Source organism: Danio aesculapii, chromosome 18 (assembly GCF_903798145.1).
Source record: "Danio aesculapii chromosome 18, fDanAes4.1, whole genome shotgun sequence".
NCBI classification, from domain to species: Eukaryota; Metazoa; Chordata; class Actinopteri; order Cypriniformes; family Danionidae; genus Danio; species Danio aesculapii.
In genome coordinates this window covers 38,091,985-38,116,979 of record NC_079452.1, presented here as the reverse complement: position 1 = coordinate 38,116,979, position 24,995 = coordinate 38,091,985, and the positions used below count along the sequence as shown (strand labels likewise).

At 37.0% G+C, this 24,995-nt stretch overlaps 1 protein-coding gene and 1 long non-coding RNA gene across 2 annotated transcripts in view; both read right to left on the bottom strand.

Annotated features, from left to right (window-relative positions):
- The window catches only part of LOC130245728 (protein arginine N-methyltransferase 8-B), a 42,574-nt gene extending 32,046 nt beyond the window's left edge, over positions 1 to 10,528 (bottom strand). The window contains exons 1-2 of the mRNA XM_056478488.1: positions 10,136 to 10,528; positions 2,141 to 2,380 (exon numbers count right to left, since the gene is read on the bottom strand). Coding sequence (XP_056334463.1) covers positions 2,141 to 2,380; positions 10,136 to 10,204 — 309 coding nt within the window. The 5' untranslated portion in view covers positions 10,205 to 10,528. The remainder of the gene's footprint in view (positions 1 to 2,140; positions 2,381 to 10,135) is intronic.
- Positions 10,529 to 12,589: 2,061 nt separating this feature from the next.
- On the bottom strand, positions 12,590 to 14,704 carry LOC130246063 (uncharacterized). Its single transcript, XR_008839391.1, has 3 exons — positions 14,673 to 14,704; positions 14,305 to 14,433; positions 12,590 to 12,981 (listed from the first exon to the last, which is right to left on the bottom strand). It is a non-coding gene; the product is annotated as an uncharacterized LOC130246063 (long non-coding RNA).
- Positions 14,705 to 24,995: the final 10,291 nt, after the last annotated feature.

Genomic DNA, 24,995 nt, shown 5'->3' with positions numbered 1-24,995 from the left:
AATGGGTCCGAGTGTTTTGTGGTCATTTTTGTCCGCTCTGTGTTGTCATGTGTCTGTGCCAGAGTAGATTGTGTGTGTGTGTTCCTGCAATGTGACAGTTCATGTGGCATTAACATGAAACTGAAAATCATGTTTACTTTACTTTATTTTACTTTACTTTCTGCACAGAGGTTCTGGACAGAAATTCATATTGATACTGTACAACACACTACATGACAGAAGTTTCGTCGTTGATCCCAGTTGTAAGAGCAACAAATAATAACTTGACGTCTAGCTGATCATTTGGTAAAGGTACATTTTTCAGATGAATCATCTGTTAAACTGCATCCCAATCATCACAAATACTGCAGACCTATTGGAACCCGCATGGACTTAAGACTCTCACAGAAATCAGTCAAGTTTGGTAAAGGAAAAATCATGTTACATTCAGTATGGGGGCGTGCGAGAGATCTGCAGAGTGGAAGGCAACAGCAACAGCCTGAGATATCAAGACATTTGTGCAGCCCATTACATTAAAAACCACAGGAGGGAGTATATTCTTCAGCGGGATAGCGCTCCTTCTCATACTTCAGCCTTCACATCAAAGTTCCTGAAAGCAAAGAAGGTCAAGGTGCTCCTGGATTGGCCAGCCCAGTCACCAGAAATGAACATTATTGAGCATGTCTGGGGTAAGATGGAGGAGGGAGGCATTAAAGATGAATCCAAAGAATTTTGATGAACTCTGGGAGTCCTGCAAGAATGTTTTTTTTTCCACTGCAGCATGACTTTATATTCTATATTGTACATTATTTCTGTTAAGTGACAAGACTTTTGTCTAGGCAACATCACCTTACTGTCCTAATTAAATAATTAAAAATCAGGGCATCATCATATTTTATTTTAGTAAAATAAGCGTATTCTAGAGGCTTTTGTCTTTCATATAAGCCACTTCTGATACCAAATGATCAACTAGAAGTCAAGTTATTATTTGTTGTTCCTAAAAAATGGATAGAAGACAAGACTTTTGTCAGGTAGTGTGCATTTACATTATATAAAACCCATCAAACACAATATGTTAACTCGTATATTTTCATCCAGGCAGCCCACGGGCTTCTGGTGAACGGTGGTCTTTCCATTACAAAATTGTCACATTTAAGATCTGATTTCTTTAAAGATCCGCGATCTTCACTGCCTGTTAATTATACGATATGAAGTGGGTCTCAGATCGGACAAGAAACACTATGTTAAATTCCATTCCCCCTTCGCCATGTCTTTAAAATATGACAGTTTATTTTACCCCAGTATTTTCAATGGAATTTCTGCGCTAGCCTGTTGCTACTGACGACACTAGTGTTTACACGGTCTTTCATCTTGTTTTACACTTGAACAACTAAATAAATGCTTAAGCCTTTTTAACTGGATGTATTGTAATTACATTACAACATCGATACTGTAAAAACAATCTTGTGAAATTGAAAATAGTCACATTAAGCTTTAATAAGTTTATCATTGGCTTTGGAATTCTAGCTGTGAATACATAAAGAATTGTGAAAACAGTCCATTCATTGTTCCCTGTATATATTGTTATCCCCTATTTAATACAACTGTAACTGTCTGTATTAATTTTTGAATGTCCAAGTTGCCTGTATATGAACTAATATGTGTAAGTGTGTGAGTCTTGCATTATTCCGCTCTGGGCTTACCGTAGATATAAAAGGTAAGTGTACATGCACAGAGTGTATTTTAGCAGTACAGCTAATGCGGTCCCTCGCCACAATATTACGACTAATAAACATTCTGATCAACAATGTGTCAGTTACTAGTTATTATTTTTTTATTTATGCACATTTAGGTAGATGTTTGGTGTGAATGTTCTGTTACATGTGAATAAATGATTGATTAAAACTGCAACGTAGAAGATTCAATGAGAAGCTGAAGTGCATGGTGATGTCATAAAAGTCAATGATTTATATTGACTAAAGTGATAAACTGCATGTTTTGAATGCTGTCATCTGCTAAACATAAATTCTCTCTTTGATCTGGAGCACACTAGCTAAACGTTAACCTTAAAAACTGGCATATTGATACTAACACCCAAATAAACCTTCATTTTGATTTCAGGGGAACTGAAGGAGAGTGTTTGCTGCTGATGTGATCATACCTCGTGAATGCCAAAGTGGGCGTATGAGTCAAAGTAGTAATCCCTGGAGGTCATCTCTTCTGGGTTCAGGAACTTGGCCATCTTTCCTCTGCCAGGGCAGCTGGGTAAGCTGGCTGAATGAGGGGTGTGAGGAGCGTGGGACGGGTGTGTGGGCCGCTGGGCTTGATGGACCGATGACACTGGTCTGGGCAGAGGAGATGGCTGGACAGACTGGGATGGGGCAGCACTCAGGGGCTGTTGCTAAAAGGGAACAAGAAGGGAAACATGAGTCAGACAAAAATAAAATGACTGCCTCATTTTCACAAATAAAATGAATATAAATCGCTATAAATAAAAATTAAAATAAATTGCAATCAGTTCTTTTGAAAACACTATTGGTTGGGTTTAGCGAAGGGGGAGGGTGGGTCAGTCGATTGGTCACGCACACGCAATGAATAGCACACGCAATGGCACTCGCGAGAGTAATTTGAGATCTGAAAAAGCATACACGGTGGCCTCTTTTGGATTTACATTAGAACAGCAGGCGTGAATGTCACTCGCAACATAAATTTGAGATCTGAAAAAACATACACAGCGGCCTCTGGTAGATTTCTGTTTAAACAACAGGCGTGAATGCCACTCGCAAGATAAATTTGAGATCTGAAAAAGTGCACACAGTGGCCTCTGGCGGATTTATATTAGAACAGCAGGCGCGAATGACACGAGAAATTTTTTTTATTTGAAAGTGTGTACACAGTGGCCTCTGGTGGATTTATATTGGAAGAGCAGGCGCGAATGACACTCATGAGAAAAATTTGAGATCTGAAAGAGTGTACACAGTGGCCTCTGGTGGATTTGCGGAAACAAAAACTGCAAAAAACATGGGACATGTTTTGCACTCTCCAGAAATGTATATAGCGGTACATAATCAGAATGAGCCTGGGTTGTGATATATCCAGAAATGTCCACAGCGACCTGATGGATTTACGAGAAATGGCATGTATGAGAAAACGTGCCCCAGAAACATATTTGAGATTGTCGAACATATGCATGCCGCCCTCTAGTGGATTTGTGAAAACAAAAACTGCAGACAAATAGTATATATTTGTTCCCAAAAATGTAGCATTGGACATATAATTCCAAAGAGCCTGGGTTGACATATTATTGTCCTGTGAAGAACCATTAAACCCTTTATGCAATTTTGTGATAGTAATGATATGTGTGCAAGTCTTTGTATTTGCATAAGCGTGCCTATGTGTGTGTGTGTGTGTGTGTGTGTGTGTCTGTAAGTGTGTGTACAACCTTTTGGCTCGAGGGATTTAAAATAATGAGTGTCAGCAGAGGGGAAGAGCAGCTGTATCAAGAGGCATAGAGGTGTTCGGTTTGCATCTATTAGAAAGACAGGAGGGGGAACACATGTCCTTGCCTCTCCAGTCAGCTAACAAATCTCATTCACAATCTATTTTTAACCTCGACAAATGGCACATTTCAGCAGCACTCCACCTTTTAACCATGCACTTGATGGTTTTGTATTTTCATGACATAACTGGATTGATGTGCGTAAAGGGAAAACGGGTGCTCTTGGGATCCTTCACAAATAGAACTGCCATCTATAGTGTTACTTTATGACTGGAATTAGGAGTTTAAGAGTTGTTTTGCACTGCATCTCAGAATCGTCATTGTTTTCGGAAGAGCCCTTATGAATTTTGTAGATTTATAGACAGCTCTTTCTGCTTTTGGCAGGGAATCATGTAATAAAGCTGCAAGTGCCAGTGTGCATTTCAGAGCTAAGTGGTGTTTTCTCTCCAGCAAGAACCACAACTGTAAGCTCTATACTTTTGAAACCCACGGTTGACCTTGAAGAACACAAAAGGCAGTAAAACCTTTCAAATGGCTGAACTCAACTTCAGCAATTCCAAGATCATTCGGATGCACATATTCAGCAATATCACGCCTGTGTTAGTTTTTTTTTTTGCAATAAGCAAACACTTTTTAATGTAACAAAGGTCAAAATTAGATAAATATATTTTAGGAAATTTAGGAATAAAAATAAAACACAAAGTATACATTTTATTCATATAGAAATACAAAAATATTGCGTTTAAATTCATTTGAATAAACAGTGGTCCCTCGTTTTCACAGGAGTTACATTCTAAAAAATAACCCACAATATATCGAAATCCGCAAAATAGTCTGCTTTATTTTTTACAATTATTATAGATGTTTTAAGGCTGTAAAAGCCCTCACTACACACTTTATACACTTTTCTCAGACAGGCATGAACATTTTCACACTTTTTTTTCTTGTTTAAACACTCTCAAAGTTCTAACTTTCGTACGAAAGTAAGTCCAGTACTATAGAATGAAAGCAAAGATCAAAACCAGGCGCAAACATTCATCGCTGTCAGCAAAAGGTTCAAGAAGATTTTTAGCTTTTGTGTAGATAATGTTCTTCTTCCTAATGTCCGCATGTTATTTAAAATGAAATTATTCAGATGTCGCTCTGTGGCACGGCAGGATTATAAACAGTGTCTGACTTGTGGCACTGGTGCGTACCCTGATATAAACCTATGTTTACAATTCTAAAATGCATGTGGTGCTGTGCGGTGTGGCGCATCCGGTGTGCGACCCCCTTATGATGGACAGTTACAACCCTTTTTGCATCTTTGTTGAAACTCACACTGCTAGCGATCAAAGATTTATGTTAATTTGGCAAGCTGAGACACAGAGGTGATTAATTGACAATGGTCTACAGCCAATCCGGACGCAGTACACAATGCTCTATAAAAAAAAAAGTCTAATAGCACAAAAAAAATTCTGCGAAACTGCGAGACCGCGAAAGTTGAATCACATTATAGCGAGGGACCACTGTATATAAATACACAAAATCCTGTCCTACTTCATTAGAAATCTGTATAAAGATGTTTATTTCAAAAGGTTATTTCAAAAAAGGTTTTAAAGAGAAAATACTACTGTATGTAAGATATAATATATACTCTAGCGAGAAATAATGCAAATAGGGAAAAATATACATCTACTGTAAACTGGAGGAATGAGTTTTGAGTAGAGTATCAGAAATAGTTTTAGTGCATTTGATAAATTACTCAATCATTAAGATGTTTTTACAATTTTGGGATTTTCTGCTTTTTAAAGAGAGTCATTTTATATTGATCCATTTATTGATTTTCCCATTACTGTTCCAGCACATGTTTTACACAGCGGTTGCCCTTCCAGCTGCAACCCAGTATTGGGAAACACCAATACACACTTATACACTATGGACAATTTACTGTCAAGTGTTCGCCCGCACAAATAAGAGACAAAATTTTTAGGCGTATTTGGCATGCTGTCTGGGGAGAGGGCTCTGAGCTCGGAGGAACACCCTGACTCGTGTTATTCCCCTCATCAGGAAAGAAAATAGACTGAGAGGGGTCTGAGCACTGTGTCTTAGAATGCTCCCCCTAAGTTAAGGTGCTGTGAAGGGTGGTAAGATGGGATGCTGACGATCAGAAAATACGATTTCTAGGGAGGGGTTTAGTCTTGCGCTGATTGTATAATGATATGATTAATATGTCGATGATCCTCATGTGCTTCTCTCAAAATTAGATTAGAAAACTTCACTTAGTCAGTTGACTTATTTTGTTACAAATCTGATTGAGTTTCTCCTTTCTGTTGAACACAAAAGATGTTTTGAAAAATTTTGGAAACCGGTAACCATTGACTTCCATAGCATTTCTCTTTCCTACTATAGAAGTCAATGGTTTTCAAAATAACTTATGTCGTGTTTAACAGAAAAAGGAAACATAATGTTTTGGAATAGGCTTGGGCGGTAATACGGTAATATGGTATACCGCGGGATCTAAAAATAGCAACGGTGTCAGTTTCAATACCGTTATACCTTCATAAAAAATACAATGCACTTAAATAGAAGACAAGTAGTAAATATTACATATTATTTATTTAATGCGGATGCGTGATTGTCATCATGGGACAGTGTGGAGGAGAGAGAGTGTGGAGGTGAGGTAAGATGGGGAGTCGCGCACAAAGTGAACTGGTCTCGAAAAAGAACACAACCTCTGCAGTTTAGCAGTATTTCGGGTTTCAACTTAACAAGAAGGGAGACGTGGTAAATACGAACTAGAGGTCTGCGTTCCTGCTGCTGTACCGCGGGAGCCGCGGGACCCGACCAGATTTCTTTTATTTAAATTTTCCGAATGAAGCCTGGGAGCGGTCGGTAACTCTGGTGTAATTTGAACAGGAGCTGGTGGTCTAACAATATCGCCCCCGAGCGAGCGAGCACATGCGCATCAACGTGGATGCTGTTTATGAATGTGTGTAAATGAGAGAGAGAGTGTGATGCTGTGCGTCGGCGGCTTGGTGCTATCTATGTGTGTGAATGAGAGAGAGCGTCCCGCGCAGATCTCTAACACGAACAATACAAACAGGTGACGCGAACTTAAGGTCACATATATGTATTCAATTTCTGAATGGTTTAGGCACAAGCCAACAGTTTGGTGACGGTGTCTGAGCCTTACATCATAATTTTTTTATTAAGCACGGTAATATCGTATACCAATGTAAAATAGAGAGGAGGTTTGACGGTGTCAAAAATTGGATACCGCCCAAGCCTATTTTAGAACCACTTGAGGTTGAGTGAATAGTGAGTACATTTTCAGTTTTGGTTGAACTGTGCCCTAAGCGCATGACAACAGTTAAACTTGAGGTTCCTGGTGACACACAATAAGAAAATATATTATTTTGTGTTCTGCACCACAAAAAAATTCAGATAGAAATTAGTCTGAATTATCATTTAGGCTGAACTTTTGTTTGTAAGGGCTAGTTGACGCAGACTTAACTCAACCTGCTTCCATTTACTCTCTGTCAGAGCTTGTTTGACCGACTAGCACCCTCCGTGCAGAGCAGTCTTCAGCCTTCCTGCTATTTTGGGAGACGTTTCGGAGGTCAGGCAGCATCCATCAGAGGGTTTTAAAGATCTCTTGACATTATACTGTGGCCTACTGCTGTGCTGAACTTTGCAAGGACCTTATAACAACAGCTTCCTTATATGTGCCCATTTTCTTTTATCCTTTAATGAACATGGATTAGATTTCATGCTTCCATGACTATGTCGATACATTCCAGCTGGACAATCCCTCATTGAGGATTGCATAAAGTTCAAGGCCACTAATGAAACTGAAATTCATCAAAGAGTTTTCCTTAATGGCAGCACTTTCCGTCCCATGATTGTTTCCACTCTTTAATATTCCTGGGATTTAAACCACAAGCCATGTGGATGATGACTCAGATATTTAGCTTTTAGCCCTACCATAAACGAACTTCATTGGCCTTCGCTGCCCTTCACTAAAACTCTGGCCTTGTGCCGTAATGGGACACTCAGGTACAGCAGAAGCATTCGAAAGAGTGGGCCAGTGGCCAATTCTGATTTTAAGATGCCTTTATGACAACACAAAGTGAATCTAAAAGCTTGATTGTTCCCAGGCCAGTTGTGAAATTTTCCCTTTGTCTTAGAAAAAAAAAAACGTTTTTGGGGTCAGTAATACCAATACTTTTAATGAACGGATCAACACTGTACTGAGAGTGGCGATCAGATGAATCTGCAGATATGTGCCCTTTTCTCACTGTGACAAAAGAAACACAATAATGCACAGAATGGTCAGGATGAAATCAGCAATTGAGAAAACATCTGATTGTAGCTTTTGTCTTACCCAAGTTCTGCAATTTACTGGCATCATGTCAACAAATAATTACAATAAAAAAGAGAGTTTGCGAAGATGGACTATATACCACTGTGTGGGACTATACACACAAAAACACGGTTCTTCAGTAGGTTTTTTTTTTTTGTCTATTTAGCACTTCTAAATGGTTCTTTTGTTCGTGAAAATAGGGGAACCAAATTTAAGTGCATCCGGGAAGTATTCCTAGCGCTTCACTTTTTCCACATTTTTTATGTTACAGCCTCATTTCAAAATGGATTAAATTCATTTATTTCCTCAAAATTCTACACACAATACCCCATAATGACAATGTCAGATGCTTTCAGTCCTTCAGATGCCTTTTGGCAAATTCCAGGTGGGAAGTGGCTTCCGTCTGGCCACTCTACCATACAGACCTGATTGGTTGATTGCTGCACAGATGTTTGTTCTTCTGTAAGGTTGTTCTCTCTCCACAGAAGAATGCTGGAGCTCAGACAGAGTGACCTTTGGGTTATGGATCACCTCCCTGACTAAGACCCTTCTCCCCCAATCACTCAGCCTAGATGGGCGGCCAGCTCTAGGAAGAGTCCTGGTGGTTCCAAACATCTTCCACTTACGGATGATGGAGGCCACTGTGCTCATTGTGACTTTTAGAGCAGCAGAAATTTTTCTGTAACCTTCCCCAGCTTTGTGCCTCGGGGCAATCCTGTCTCGGAGGTTTACAGACAATTTCTTTGTCTTCATGCTTAGTTTGTGCTTTGACATGCACTATCAACCCTTGGGACCTTATATAGACAGGTGTATGTCTTTTCAAATCATGTTCAATCAACTGAATTTACCACAGGTGAACTCTAATTAAGCTTCTGAAACATCTTAAGAATAATCAGTGAAAACAGAATACCTGAGCTCAATTTAGAGCGTCGCGGCAAAGGCTGAGAATACTTATGTACATGTGATTTTTCAGGTTTTTTATTTTTAATAAATTTGCAACAATTAAAAAAAATCTTTTTTTTTACATCGTCATTATGGGGAATTGTGTGTAGAATGTTAAGGAAATAAATGAATTTAATCTATTTTTGAATAAGGCTGTAACATAAAAAAGATGTGGAAAAAGTGAAGCGCTATGAATACTTTTTGGATGCACAGTACTGTATATTAGTACTAATGGTTTTTGTTCTTTAGGGTGGTTAATTTGCTACATAGAATCCATCATTAAAGATGGTTCCCCTGTGATAATCATCAAAAAGAAAAACACTTTTAGTTCTATTTAGCACATTTTTTGTGTGTAGTTTAAATTATTGGAATGATTAAATTATTTCTTCTTTTTCTTAAAGATCAGTTTGCACAAATTTAAACCCCAATTTGGCAAAAAAAAAAAAAAAAAAATGGAACAAACCGAATTGTTCGGTTAATTTTTTAATAAAAAAACAGTGCATGTATTCACGTATCAAAGAAAAAACTATTCAAGTTAATCACAATCTTCTGAACTGTTGGATATTTTTATGTTGGCTGCCTTTTTCATTTGTGATTTTTCATATCTGGAGTTCTGTCTACCACACAGACTATTTAAATGCATAATATGAGTATAATGTGAATTGGTTTTATATTTCTACAGAATTGTTTTTTAAGATATTCTCTTTAAATCATTTAAATCATCTCTTTAAAATTTGAGTCAGTTTTTCTCAGCTCCACACCCAGACGCAGGTGCAGCACCAAGGACAGCGACCAGACTCCGCAACCCGTGAACCAGTAGCACAGAGCATTAACAGCTTTACTAATCAATCAGTAATTACGCATTTACCTTTCTCTTTAGACAAAGTGTCTCACAGACAGTACGCTTGTTACAGTAGCAGTCCCACTGGAGCACATTTGAGGTTAAGTGTTTCTCAATAGATAAATATTGGCATTTGAACCTACAACCTTTTGGATTCCAGCCCACATTTTAACCATTTGTCTAATTGAAACCGTACACAAACAGAACGAATTATAGCAACCGAATTTATTTTATATAGTCATAAGGTTTATAAACCTAGCATGTACATGCTAAAGTACCTTTTTTGGAATATAGCCATAAAAGTTAGCATACTCAGAGCTTCGTTCCTCAAGCAATAAACAACAACAGCAAAACTTGAGAACGGAACAGAACAGTTTAAACAAGTTAAACGTCTATCTTAAGTAATTATAATTTGTTCACTGTATTGTACCCAAATGACGAAAAAATGATTTTAAACGCGATATAATCTACTAAGGCTTCAATACTCAAACTGAACGTCGTATATGATCTGCTTATCAGCGTCCCTTACCTCAGTGCTTTCCGTATCCGCCATTTTTCTCCTCAGGAGCAAACAGCGGGAGGAGTGTTTTATTCCCATAAGAGCCGGCGAGCTTCGTATCTTGAGGTAAATGAACGATAAAACCTTATCAAAGTCTTGAGAAACCCTGAAGTCGTTAGCCTAACAACCTCAAACAAATCGCAGAATGAACTTAAATCACGTTCCAGAAGATAAACGACACTTAAAACTTGTTGAAAGCCCACCTGGATCCATGGTATAAAAGTTATCCGGATCACTGATTCCCAAAGGAACGCGTGGCGAGATCTCCATATCGTGTAAAAAATACTATGCACTTATGAAAAAAACACGCCATCGTTCCATAATTTGAGTAATATGAAATCAGCTCATCAATAAAAGTGTTAATCGTTCAAGTCTTAATCCTTGAGATCCGGAATAAAGTCCCCAAGTAACCCTTTAAAGGTCTTTCAGGAGACCGTTCGTGTCAAATCCGTTTTATTATAGTATTTCAACAAGGGAGGAAATGAGCTTTTTTGCTCCCTCGATCACTGATGAGCTTCTCTCACGTAGGCTATATAAAAGTGGTTCAGAGACGTTCCTCCACGCTCCAGATCGGATCTTCGAAGATATATGGTTCCTTTATGAAAATAGCGAGCGACTAAAGTTCCTCTCGTGAGATGCTGAAGGATGTTAAAGGACAAACGAGTTGGATTCCTTTAAATGGAGCAGCGGGAGCCAATGAGATCTGCTTTCACCTCGCCTCCATCCTCTGACCGGCTGAGTGTGATTCAGGAGCTGAGCAGGTCCCGCTGCTGCTGTAATACTGAAGCCACACACACACAAGGTAAACTTCAGTTTACAGTCAAATAATGTCGCTAAATTAGTTCTCTGATTCTTATTCGTTTTTACATAAGGGTTCTTTCATTCATGTATTTAATTGTAATATATATATATATATATATATATATATATATATATATTTTTTTTTTTTACGTTTGTATTCATATACTTTATTACTATAAAGACATCATAAAACAAGCTTAATATAAGATTTTTCTCTCTCAAACACACATTATGTAGGCTATATAACAAAAAGCTTACAAAAATTTATTTTTAATTGTTTTAATAAAATTTTTTAAAATATTTTAATACAAGTCTAATTAATAAAATATTACCACTTGTCTGTAAAATGTTTGGGGCGATACGGTGGCTTAGTGGTTTGCACTGTTGTCTCACAGCAAGAGGGTCGCTGATTCGAGTTGCTGGAATAGTTGGAGGTTTTATATATCGCCCCTATGGCGAACCCTGATAAATAAGGGGACTAAGCCAAAGGAAAGTGAAAGAATGAATGTTTACAATTACTGTACATTGAACCCTTCAGACTTTGAATAGATATTAATATCATTAGTTTATTAATTTTTAATAATATTATATTAACCCATATAAACATTTAAAATGACATCAAATTGTTTAAAATTATGTTAACAACTCTGACCTCAGTCTTCTAGAACTGGCTGTTTTTATTTTACACAGATCATTATGTTTTGTTATAAGTTGAATAAATTTCACAATATTTGTTATGGTACTAAAAGGTGATATGGACTTTGCTGGTGTCCTCATATTCATGTCATATCTTTCTTATTCCACAATACATAAAAAAATCATCTGAGCTGCTGCTGGGCTCCTCTTTGAACCTTGTTACCCATAATGTTTAATGAAGCTCCTGGTTCAAAGAGCTAATGACAGCGGGGTGGATGTAACATCCGTTCTCTCTTTGTACTGCTCTGAAGAGCTGCTGTTAGCTGTGATGTTCTGTGAATTACCTCTCTTGGCCTTATCAGATCACTCTCATCTTACAAAGTGCAGCATTTCAAGATATGACCCTCTCATCTTTGCTCACAGAATAGGTAGTGTGTGCAAAAAGGAACAAGAAAGGAAAAAAGGATAATAGTAGTCTGAATAAGATCTCTTATATTTGACCTAACTTGTGTTTGAGGACTTCAGTGCACTGTAAAAAGTATGACCTAGATCTAACTTATAAAAAGTGAGGCAAGTGGCTGCATCGGACGTTTTAGATTGAATCAACTTCCAGCCTTTTTTAAGTATATTAAACACTAAAACATTGCTTAAAACAAATGTAACAAAATTAAGTTGAGCCAACTAATATTTCTAAAATTACTCAAATCAGATAAACTTACTTTTTTTGTTAAACCTAACTTATTTATACATTGCTATATGTTGCTTGAACTTATTTTAATTAGGTATTAAGAACTTTATTATCTAAATAAAATTAACCATGCATATGTCATTTAAAATGAATTCAATTGACTTCTGGCTGTAACCTCAGAAAATAAATCTTCATTTCTATATTCTACGCACAATATGCAGTGATTAAGTAAAAACAGATAAACAGACTTTAAGGTCAATAACAATTAAACAAGAATGGGAAGATGGATTAAAGACTATAGCATTTATTCAATGTCAACCAGTGTCCCTTTTAAAAGTGATTACAAAACAGGCCTTTAATGTGGCTGCACATACACAATACATAAATAAAAACATTAATAATGCCAGATCCTATTGAGAAATCATCTAAGATAACTCAGTAAGGAGATCTGCATACTTTGATGAAGATTTAGGATGCATAAGGTCCAGTCCCACAAAGAGTCTCTGATACATGTCAAATAATGTATACAGTTTTGATGGAAGTCGAGGACATCAGTAAGTCCAAACAGGAGCCATCATGCATTTGACAGGTTTGGTAAACCTCTGACAGTCCTATGATTATCCAAACTGTGTTGGGCTGATGGCAAATTTTTCCCGTGGGCAGCCGCATGCACCTCTGATTCCACACATCTCTATTGTTGGAGAGAAAAAAGAAACAGGAGTTCAAGTGGTTGATACTAAATAATATTAAATAGCTGAATACTAAATAGCAAATATCTTACATAAACTACAAGTGAAGTTACAAAAGTGCAGTGAGAATGATACATGGATGAAACACCTTAGTTTATCAGTTAAAATGTACCTTAGTTAAACTTCTGTATTAAAAAAAAAGGTTATATAGGTTATTGTGTACTTACATTATTCCAGGTGTTTTTAAGAATCAAATTCTAAAGAAAACTGATTTTATTCAGTGTAACAGTGTGTGGTATTTTGGTTGCCTGTCAATCAAGGAATTATTTAAATTTAGGTATTACATTTTCAGTTTATTTTTGCAACTTATAAAGCATAAAAATATGTATGTAACTTACATATTAAACAGTTTGAAAATGGCGAATATAAAAATCTATGATTTAACTGTCATCTTCATTTTGCACCAAACTTTGTCTAAGTCATAATACAAAATTAAATAAATACATTGCCATTTTACATATTACATTAAAGTTTACAATACATTCTTGCTGAAGCTACTTTTAATTGACCTTTTCTCCAAATTTAATGTTACTGGCAACTGACAGTTCAGTGAATCAGTGTTTTCAGTTAGCTTTAGTGAAAGACTGACAGATAATAAGAAACTGCATTAGGATATTTTTTACTGTTTGTTCATTGCACACATACAAAAAAATCTTCAGATATCAAATGTAATTCTATGGAGCCCACTATTGTTTGCAATTTTACCCATGTTTTACTTACCTGCAAATAAGTATAGCTGTAATTATACCTAATGTTTTTCTTAACAAAATAAACTAAATCACTTTGGTATCTAAAGACCAAGAAAATGCATTTTAGAATGAGGTGCGTACATTTTAAATGGTTCTGTAAACATAAATATAATTTAAGTTCAAATAAATTATAAATCTGTAATTTATTCACATTGCAGTATTAACAAAAAACTTATGGACTAAATCTCTAAAACACAAACCTTAAGCTACTTAGCGCTAGCAAACTGCACCTACCCCCCGACCGCCCACCAGAGACCTTGTTAATCCGTTCTGTAACGTTAGTTATACCTACTAAGTGTTTTAAAACTACTTTAACATTTTTTTTCTCAGGACTATCACTTTTAATCGTTAGCATGAACTAGCGTTGGTTAGCGTTAGCCAACTTAGCTTTTCATGTGAGAGCAGTCTGTTACCTGACGTTACAGTACAATTTACAAGCTAAAACCTCACCTGCCAAGTGAAGTCGGCAGTTTAGCATGACTTTACAATTATCATTTGGCTACTTTTGCAACTTACCGTGTTAATCAGATCCGCTGCTGCGAGCAGTAAATGTCGCCCCTTGTAGTTGCTGCGTGTGTCTGGAAAGTGGCGGGCAGTGAAAATGGGGTCACGCAGAATTATTAAAATCACGTTTGATGAACAGACCTGCAGACATCGACAGCTGCTCTAATAAATTGTCTGTGTCAACTCACTTTTATAACATTTATTCTACACAATAACCACATACAAAAATCTACTCAAATAAATTGCATTAGTTTTATTTAAAATATACTGTTATATAAAAACGGATCTACTTTAAGTAAAGAATAAGCAAATTGATATTTTTTGGTATAAAACAAATATAATTAACTAGATTGCAATTATTTAAAGTATATAAAACCAACTTTGTGAGTGTAGCACTTTTTACAGTGTGGTGCACAAGTGCAGTAAATACACTGTTTGACTATAGCTACTTACTAAGTCAGATGCTAAATATTAAATCATAAAAATCAGACTTTTTCAGTGTTTAAGTGCTATAATTGTATCCCTGGGGCATCTACAAAAATGTAAAAAAGGGCAATTCAGTAAGATTGTTTTGGTCAGTGTTGCCAACTATTTTCAATTAAAAGGCGCTAAACTCTGCCCAAAAAGTCACTAAATGTCGCTTGATTACGTCATATGCCAATTGACATATTACTGACATCATCACGTCCAAACGTTTCTGTTTGTTTAACAGCTTATAGATTAATAAATGGGTATTTATATTTGCACTATGCTTTAAATATGCATGTCAATTCAACTAAATGTATTGCTGTTTGAATCAAGTATATCAGTTTAGATATGTAGTGAATTTGCAGTAATCTCTCAGATATTACTCAGACAAGATATAAACTCAGACAAGTTCCGAAACTGTCACTAAAATCTCTGTGATTGTGAACAAGAAAAGAATAAACGGTCAAATTTAATTGTTAAAATAAAGGAGAAGCAGATCAGTTTGACTGTACAATGGAAATACCTCACACTTCCGGTGCTGTATCATTTGCTGTTGGTATGTAGAGGGCTGATCTGTTCTCAGGTTGCAGGTTAGAGAGACTGCTGTATGAGGACTGGGCTGCCTGTCAGTGCTCTGAGGCGGGGGAGGGGCATCACCCGCAGCTCGTTGAGAAGAGTAGGGACAATACAGTATTGGCACATGAGAGTCTATAAAAATTTCCAGTAACACAAAAACGTTGCTAGATTTGTCGCTAGTTGCTTTTTTGAAAATTTCTCGCTAATGGGGTCTGAAAAGTTGGCAACACTGAATTTGGTAAGTCTTTTTCAAACATTTGAAAAATGCACTTTGGTGGGGTTTGGAAAACATCAAGGCACATCTGAATCCTGCTTCATTTCTGGTCCCTCGTTATTCGTGGAAGTTACGTTCTAAAAATATCCTTCAATAGGCGAAATACACAATAGTCATATTACGAAATAAGTAATAGAAATAAGTAGTTATTTTTTACAATTATTATAGATGTTTTAAGGCTGTAAAACACCTAACTACACACTTTATACACTTTTCTCAGATAGGCATTAACATTTTCACACTTTTCCCTCATGTTAATCACTCTTAAAGTTCAAATGAATTGGAGCGTGAGAACAAAAGTGACAAAATGATTCGAGTGAAGAGGACACAAAGAGGCCGGCTGTAATTTGTCAAATATTTGCAAATGATATTTATTATCAGATTATCAGACATATGTGCACAAGCGAATCCCTTTGTGGTAGTGACAGATTGACAAACCAGATGCAGCCAGCATGAGGCAACAACACTGTTGGTTTTGTTTGCGCTAGTTCTTTGGCATCGGCTTGGTGTGTCCCGGGCTTTAGTCATCACCAAAGCTCTCTCTATTTTGCTGTACTTGATTAAGTCATTATGCTATCTCAGAAGACTGTTTGAAATCAGCTTTGTGATGTGCCTTTGTGCACAAAAGCTGCCTGATAGGGCACTGAGGCAACAAGTCAGCTGTCTACGGTTGTGGATGCAGCAAATGTCTGCAACAGAAAACATTACAAATGTTCTGTTGTTGGATGTATTAATGAACATAAGGGTCTCCATAGGTACATGACATCTGAGCCACTGGGAACATTGGGATTGAGTTTCATTTTTAAAGGAAATGTGCTGAAGCATTTTGATAAGGTGTTGGTGCTTCACCAGTGGGGGTCTGGTCAATGCTGATTCTGAAGAATGGGTCAGTAGATTCAGTACAAGTGCTTTGTGCTCTAACGTCTTGTCCAAAACAAGTGTCACTTTGAGATTCTCATTGGATTTTGTTAAAATGTTGGTGTTGCTAAACTGAAGAACTCACACAATGTTTGAAATGCTTGTCTTTTTTCCTGTGCTTTATTTAATAAACTATTGAGTGTAGACCTTGGTACTTGGCATTTGAAGAAATTGGACTTCAACACCAAACTTATCTGGTAGAGTGCGGAAAATCTGGTAATTTGTAAATTTACCAAAGATCACAGAGACCAAAGATACTGTATGTCATTAGATTAATCCAAAGCTATCTCACACCAATTCATAACTTGTTGATTTAGTGGCTAATTCATATGAATTAATTAATCAAATTCATACATTTGAATGCAATTTATTCACCCCCCCCCAAATGACGCTTGAGTTTGGTGCCAAGCCTTCTTTCATGTTCAAAAATCTTTCAAATTCGTACGAATTAGCCACAAAACTGACAAAATGTGAAATAGTTACTTTTCCTCATGAGGTTGGACTGGATTAAATATGATAACCTTCACCTTCAACATAATTTTAAACATAACAACATTTATTATACACTGTATAGTCAGTAGGGCTGTGCGGTTAATCGAAATTGAATCGCAATCGCGATTTGAAATGTTGCAATTAGCTAATCGCAAGAGGCTGCAATATAAGATATGTATAAAATATGTATGTGTGACAGTCTTACTAGCCAATTCAGTGCGCACACTTTCATTCTGCCCAATCAGAATTGCGCAACTGAACTATGAGGAACGCGCACAAAAAAACAAACAGGAAAGCGCAGACGAGTGGGATGATGGTGTCTACACTTCAGAAGCATTAATAGACAAATTAATATCAAAGAAAAACAGGACTTCGGTAATATGAGCATATTTTGGTTTCAAAGTCACCAAAAATTTAGTAGGAGTAGGGGGGATTCTTCAAAACGAAGATGGCTGTAATATGGAACTTAGGGTATTTATAGTGGCCTGGGAATCATCTGATTGTTGAATCATGAATTGGCTAATACATGATCAGCTGTGTTCCATCATAAGCATGTGATCCTCTCGAAATTAGTTTATAAATAAACCTCACTTAGTGTTTTGATAACTTCATGAGAATTTTGCATGCATTGGAGAGTATGTGCGTCGTCTTGAGTGACTGACTGTAATGTAATGTACTATAAAAATATAATTGATCATTTTATTTTCATAGGACAGTTATTTATAGATGCATTAGTTGCAGAATTTTAAAGCAATTTAACGATTTAAATGTTTCTTATTGGATATTACGTCAGTCAATGTGACTATAACCATGACTTTATAGAGAGCTTACAACCTACTAACTAGTTTGCTTCAAGAACATGTTAACAAGTTTAGTTACAAACTAGCTAGTAGTTACAAAGCCCCTAGTGTGGCTTACGAACAGCTGGCACAACCCTACCCAGGAGATAACTAATGCCACAACGCACTTCCTCGCTAAAGACATGGTGCCTTTTAATGCAGTGACCAAAGAGAGATTTAAAAAACCTATGTAAATGCAGGATAGGAGATATACACTTCCGTCTCGCACCTATTTTAGCTATTTTGGAGTACCACAGCTGTACGATTAACGTCATGATATTTTGTGTCGCATCTGTCATAATTATTTTGTTTTAGACAATATAAGCTACAGAAAGGCTCTTATCAGCCATATTAGTTTGCTGAGTGTTCTGTATTCTTATAATTATTATTTTTTGTTTGTATAATAAGCTACACTATCTCCCTAATTTGAGTTCAACTTGTTACTGTTTGCTCTAGAGAAAAATGAGTGTTTAATTTCTGAATATGTTAAAAAAATTAATTTGAATACATTTTTAAGTTAATATCTTTTTTAACTAACGCTCACAGAATTTTAGCAGTAAGAAGCTACGATACAGATTATTGAGCTGAAGATTATTGAGTAAACTGAAATCGCAATATCTGTCAAAAATATCACAATCAGATATTTTCCCCAAATCACACAGCCCTAATATTCAGGTAACAGACTTTTTACATTCTCCTATGATAAGATATACAGTACATTTGCAAAGGCTAGCATACTGGAAAAGAGCGATAACAAAGCATGCTAGTCAATGAGTTGAATCAACTTCACTCTATCAGCTACATAAATGTAACCACTAAACACTCCGAAATGTCCCAGTTAAGTCATTATGTAAAGCTTTAATCTACTACTGGTCATTTCTGACATTTTAGCTGCGAGAGATTTGCTTGTTTTGTTGTTTCTGGAGTATCAGAATGGCATGTCAAGGCTCCACCCTCGTCTGTAAAGCAGCATCTCATTAGCATTTAGTGACACACAACCCCCTCCACCCCCAGCATTTGATTACACCCATATAAGGTCAAATTTGGCAAGCTTTAATAAATTAGCTGTCTGTATTTTGAGGTGAAATTTCACAAACACATTCTGGGGACACCGCTAATTTAATTGACAGCTTATAAAAATGTGTCCCCTTAAAGAATGATGTCTAAAAATGCAACATATTGTTGTGCACCATTTCAAATGTCTTATTAATTCTGTTCAGAGCATTCAGGAGAACTAAATATAGAAAAGAAGAGTGTGAAATGTGTGTGGGTTTTCAGGTCTTTAATTTTAAAAACTGGAATGATTAATGTAAGTCACTTGCAATAATCTGGCTTTTCTTTCTCTTGCATTAAATGATAAGGATTGTGGCTGCCAGTAATTTTGAGCAGAGCATAAGGGGGATCTTCTGCACTGTTCTGAGAGCTGTGGGAGTTGTGGTGCGAGAACAGGAGCTCAGGCTTGTGGGTGTTTTGGGAAGATTAAGCCGAACTGTGCACTGAGTGGGTGGACAAGCGTGGATCTGCCAGGTTTTTATGCAATCTTATAGTTTACAGGGAAAAAAAACAATATATATATATATATATATATATATATATATATATATATATATATATATATATATATATATAAATAACTGACTGTATACATGCTGGGTGAATGGAAATGTAGAAGTTTGTGTTTAGGAGCAGGACGATGTTTGGGCTGTCTACATTAGTTTCAGCAAAGAGGCAGACTTTTGGTTTAATGATGGTTGTTGAAGTGTTGTTGCCCGGATAGTTTTTGGTCATTTGTGGTTTTTATGTTTTGGAAGTGCATGTACAGTTTCATGACACAAGTTCATGGGTTCACATCATGCTACTTAGGAGCGCCCCCTGGTGTTTGGCATGAAGGGAGATAGCAATCAACGTATAGTTGCTAAAAGAAATTTAAGCTATTAAGTTATCAAGTTTTGGGGTTAATTTTAATATGTTAATTAATCAAAATACATTTAGAAGTTTGTCATTTCTTATAATATTTGTTATGTTAATGAGAATTTGGTCAAAGCTTTTTTAACTTTAAACAAAATTATTTTATTAAAAGTTGGACATTCAATAATGTCAATATACAATAACCATACCCCACATTGCCATTTTCAAACAATAACTGAATTTGTAGTTTGTATTTTCTTTTTTTTGTTGTTGTTTCTTAAATAGTCTTTAAATGTTTCATATAATATATACACTTTTTGTTTTCCTTTTTACAGCAACTTGTCATTTGGAAGAAAACATGTATGTGGTTTAGTGTAAAGCTTCATTAATAAAAAAGTCAAGATATCAGAATCAGTTTTATTGCCAAATGTGCTTCACACACACAAGAAATTTGTTTTGGCTACAGAAGCTTCCAGTGTACATAAAGTGACAAGTGACAACACAAAATAAATATGAGAAAAAAAGAAAAAAAGACGATAAACATTAAACAGTGATGCAGTTAGTCAAAAAATCTGGATGTTGAATTGTGTGTACAGATTTGTTATAAATATACAGGTTATAAGGTGCTGTGTACAAATGCGAATGGAGAAGATATTGCATTGTATATTGATATAAGGTGCTGTGTACAAGTGCGTATGAGAAAGTATTGCACATATTTATTGCACAGTAGGGGAATATTTAACTGTTCATAAGTTAGATAGCCTGAGGAAAGAAACTTTTCCTGTGTCTGGCTGTTTTTGTGCTTGGTGCTATGAAGCGCTGACCAGACGGTAACAGTTCGAACAGGTAGTGTGCTGGGTGTGAGGCATCCAGAGTGATTTTGCGAGCCCTTTTACTCACTCTGGAAGAGAACAGTTCTTGAAGTGTAGGAAGGGTAGTGCCAGTGATTCGTTCAGCAGTAGTCTATGGAGGTCGGTTTTGGCAGCTGAGCTGAACCAGACGGTGATTGACGTGCAGAGGATGGATTGGATGACAGCTGAGTAGAACTGTACGAGCAGCTCCTGTGGCAGGTTAAACTTCCTCAGCTGACGAGGGAAGTACAGCCTCTGCTGGGCTTTCTTCACAATAGAGAGATGGTGGTGCCCAGGAACCTGAATGACTCTACTGCAGCCACAGGGCTATTCATGATAGTGAGTGGGGGGAGAGCAGGGGGGTTTCTCCTAAAGTCCACAATCATCTCCTCTGTTTTGAGCGTGTTCAGCTCCAGGTTGTTGTATCTGCACCATAAAGCCAGCCGCTCCACCTCCTGTCTGTATGCAGACTCGTCACCATTCCGGATGAGGCCGATAACAGTAGTGTCATCTGCAAACTTAATGAGTTTGATGGAGGGGTCTTTTGTGGTGCAGTCGTTGGTGTACAGGGAGAAGAGCAGTGGGGAGAGAACACATCCCTGGGGGGCACCAGTGCTGGTGCAGCTGTCGGATGTGATTTTGCCCATTCTGACTAGCTGTTGTCTTTCTGTCAGAAAGCTGGTGATCCATTGACAGACAGAGCTAGGAACAGAGAGCTGGGTCAGTTTGTACTTGAGCAGTGATGGGACGATGGTGTTAATGGCAGAACTGAAGTCCACAAACAGAATCCTTGCGTAGTTCCCTGGTTTGTCCAGATGTTGTGGGGTACAATGCAGTCCCATGTTGACTGCATCATCCACAGACCGGTTTGCTCTATAGGCGAACTGCAGGGGGTCCAGCAGCGGTCCAGGGATGTCCTTCAGATATGCTAGCACCAGTCTTTCGAATGACTTCATGGCCACAGATGTTAAGGCAACAGGTCTGTAGTCATTGAGTCCTGTGATCTTTGGCTTCTTCGGGATTGGGAGGATAGTGGAGCGCTTAAAGCAGGATGGAACTTTGCGCTGATCCAGTCATCTGTTGAAGATCTGTGAGAAAATGGGAGCCAGCTGGTCAGCGCAGGTTCTCAAACAGGCTGGTGGAACACCGTCTGGGCCTGGCGCTTTCTTTTTCTCATTATGACATATAAAATGAATAATTGGCATAATATAATATAATATAATATAATATAATATAATATAATATAATATAATATAATATAATATAATATAATATAATATAATATAATATAAATTATATAATTATATTAAAATACATGTGAGATTGACAGGCAGATAGGTGCAGCAGCAGCAGTAATGCGGTTGATGTACCGGTCAATCTACGTTCCTACTCTCACCTATGCTCATGACCGAAAGGACAAGATCTCGTATACAAGCGGCTGAAATGAGTTTTCTTCGCAGGGTGGCAGGGCACACCCTTATAGATAGGGTGAGAAGCTCTGTCACCCGGGAGGAGCTCGGAGTAGAGTCGCTGCCCCTCCACATCGAGAGAAGTCAGCTGAGGTGGCTCGGGCATCTGTTTCGGATTTCTCCTGGACGCCTACCTATTGAGGTGTTCCAGACTTGTCTCACCGGGAAGAGGCCTCGGGGATGACCCAGAACACGCTGGAGGGACTATACCTCTTTGCTGACCTCTGATCGCCTCGGGATCCCCCGGAGGAGCTGGAGTAAGTGTCTGGAGAGAGGGAAGTTTGGGGTTCTCTCCTAAGACTGCTGCCCCCGCAACCCGGCCCCTAAAAAAATTATGAATGAATAAATGAAAATATAAAAATATAATTAAATAAAACATCTCCCCCTATTTTACCTAATGTTAAAACACTCCCAATATTTTTTTATTCTTTGAACTTATATAGTTTGAACAATTATCCCACCTGTGACAACATATTTGATTCTCTTTGAATATAATTTATGAATCTTCCAAAGATAGGCTTATAACATTCACCAGCAGTGATCATTTTCGTACACGCCAGTTGTGACACCTGCTAATCCACAATTGAGCCATTACTCTGTGCCCATGAGCTTTTGTAATTGGATGATTGACAGGTGGATGTGGCATGTGTGAAAACTCATTAAGCTTGTTGCATGAAGCCAGTGTGAAGTTTTTGTAATTGGTTACTATGAAACTATCCTGATGTAAAGCATTTGAGACAAGATCCCAAAATGCTGCTATTTAAAGGCTCCACACCAGCTGTAGTCATTTATTCAACTGTGTTAGTGTAACGTGTTTGTTTTGATGATTTAAAAAACTATTGATATTGTCATGATAATAACCTGTTTATGTTTATGATGCCTTAATGCACTTTTTAGGCATTAGCTGTGTGCTATATTGCAATATTGTCTATGATAATATCGTAACTGCTCTTTAACAATATATGAGCTGACGTTATTGAGTATTTGCAATTATCACTCGTTTTGCAACAATACAAAAAAGAAAAAAAAAATAATTTGTCTTGAGCTAAGAAACTAAATATATCCCTTTATGGCTTTTCATTATTTTATTATAGTTCAACAAGCTCTTTTTTTTTTAAATTCGTTCAGACAATGCCTAAAGGCTGATTTAAACCGTGTTCTATATAAAAGCAATGGCATGCAATAGAAGTAATATGTTTCTTAAATATCTGCAAACATTTTATGGTACTTTTATGCTTTAGAAGAGTCAAAAACTTACATACAGCGCCTTTAAACAACATTATATGCACATTATATGCAGTTTAAACATGTTTGACTAGTTTAAACTGAAAACAAAGTTATCTGAAGGAGTTTAAGAAGTTGTCATTCTGCTCAAGTCTGAGTGTTTCTTTAATATAGAGTATATTACATTTTAGACACAATATTGACAGGTTCCCATTTCCCTAATGGAAATAGCTTCAAACTAATTAAGTAATCAGTTGAGCAGTGAACGTCTTTTCTGATTGAATTCTAATTGAATAATTTTTTATTGTCTTATTAAGACAATTAGTTTTGTGTGTCATATGTATGTATTCATCATTTATTTATCCAAAATTATCATTATTGTCAAAATTCCATAAAATATTGAGATATTTTTTAATCAGCATAACACAGTCCCATAATGGGTAGCTCAGAACATCAACATCACAAAGAAAGAGATTTAATAAACACTTAAAATTGTTTATTGGAAAACAGAGGCAATGCTAAAGGAACATTATGTATCTTGACAACTCTAGTCCATGCATGGTAATGAACAACAGTGTTTTTTTTCACAGTGTCATCAAGGTTGTTGCGACACTTAGTAATTAGCAAGGAGTAAAAGAAAGTTTGGAGTTGCAGAAGTGTTTTGTAATCGTGCTTTTTCATGTTGTCATGTTTATGCAACCGGCTGTAACAAAATGCAAATAACAATGCAGCTTATTAGCAGTGTGGCTTGGTGTTAATAAGGTGAAACGTCAGGTACTTTTGAGGAACTCTTTTCAACAATAAGCTCGAGCATGTTTTTGTTTTCTGACTCTTCTGTGCACACTTGAGCTACTGCAGCAGTGTCGCACTTTCAGATTTGCATTGTCTATGCTTTTATCCTGTGAATGTTGGAGTGTTTGAAATGCTTTATCTGTTTCTTTAACAAGCATGGAGTAGGAACAGTGCCTTGCAGACTCGAGAAACCTCTCGAAATCATTTAAGCCTTTGTTTTCAACAGTACGTCATGAAAAATGCATCAGTTACTTTGTTACAATCTGAAGTTGTGAAAGAAAGTTGGAATACTGCATAAATACACTCACTGTTCACTTTAGAGTTTCACCTTTGAAGTGCCTTCAGAACTGCCTTACAGTATACTTTGTGGCATGTAGTCAACATGGTGCTGAAAACATACCCTAGATTTCGGTCCATACTTACTTGACAGTATCATGCCATTTCTATCTCTTGTGGCACAGCATCTTAAGTTGGATAGAGATGTGGTGCCTGTAGAGGCCACTTGAATGTAATGCCCTCATTGTCATGTTCTGGAGGCTAGTTTAAGATGATTTGAGCAGTGTGAATGTGTGTTTTCCTGTGGTCAAAAAGTACTGTATGGCAACAAAATGTTTTGGATACCACCGCCACCTTATCTACTAGCAGCCTGAACTTAACGGATCCATGTTTTTATGTTTATTTATTTAGTCTCTGTTTTCTGTTTTTAACTGACAGAGGATGCTCTTCTGCTGCTGTAGCTCATCTGCTTCAAGGTTTAATGTGTTGTTCATTCAGAGATTCTCTTATATAGCTGGTAATGTTGCCTTTCTATCAGTTTGAAGAAGTCTGGTCATTATCCTCACTTCAAGCAGGACCACTTTAGCAACTTTTCTTGAGTGTATTGACAAGTTAT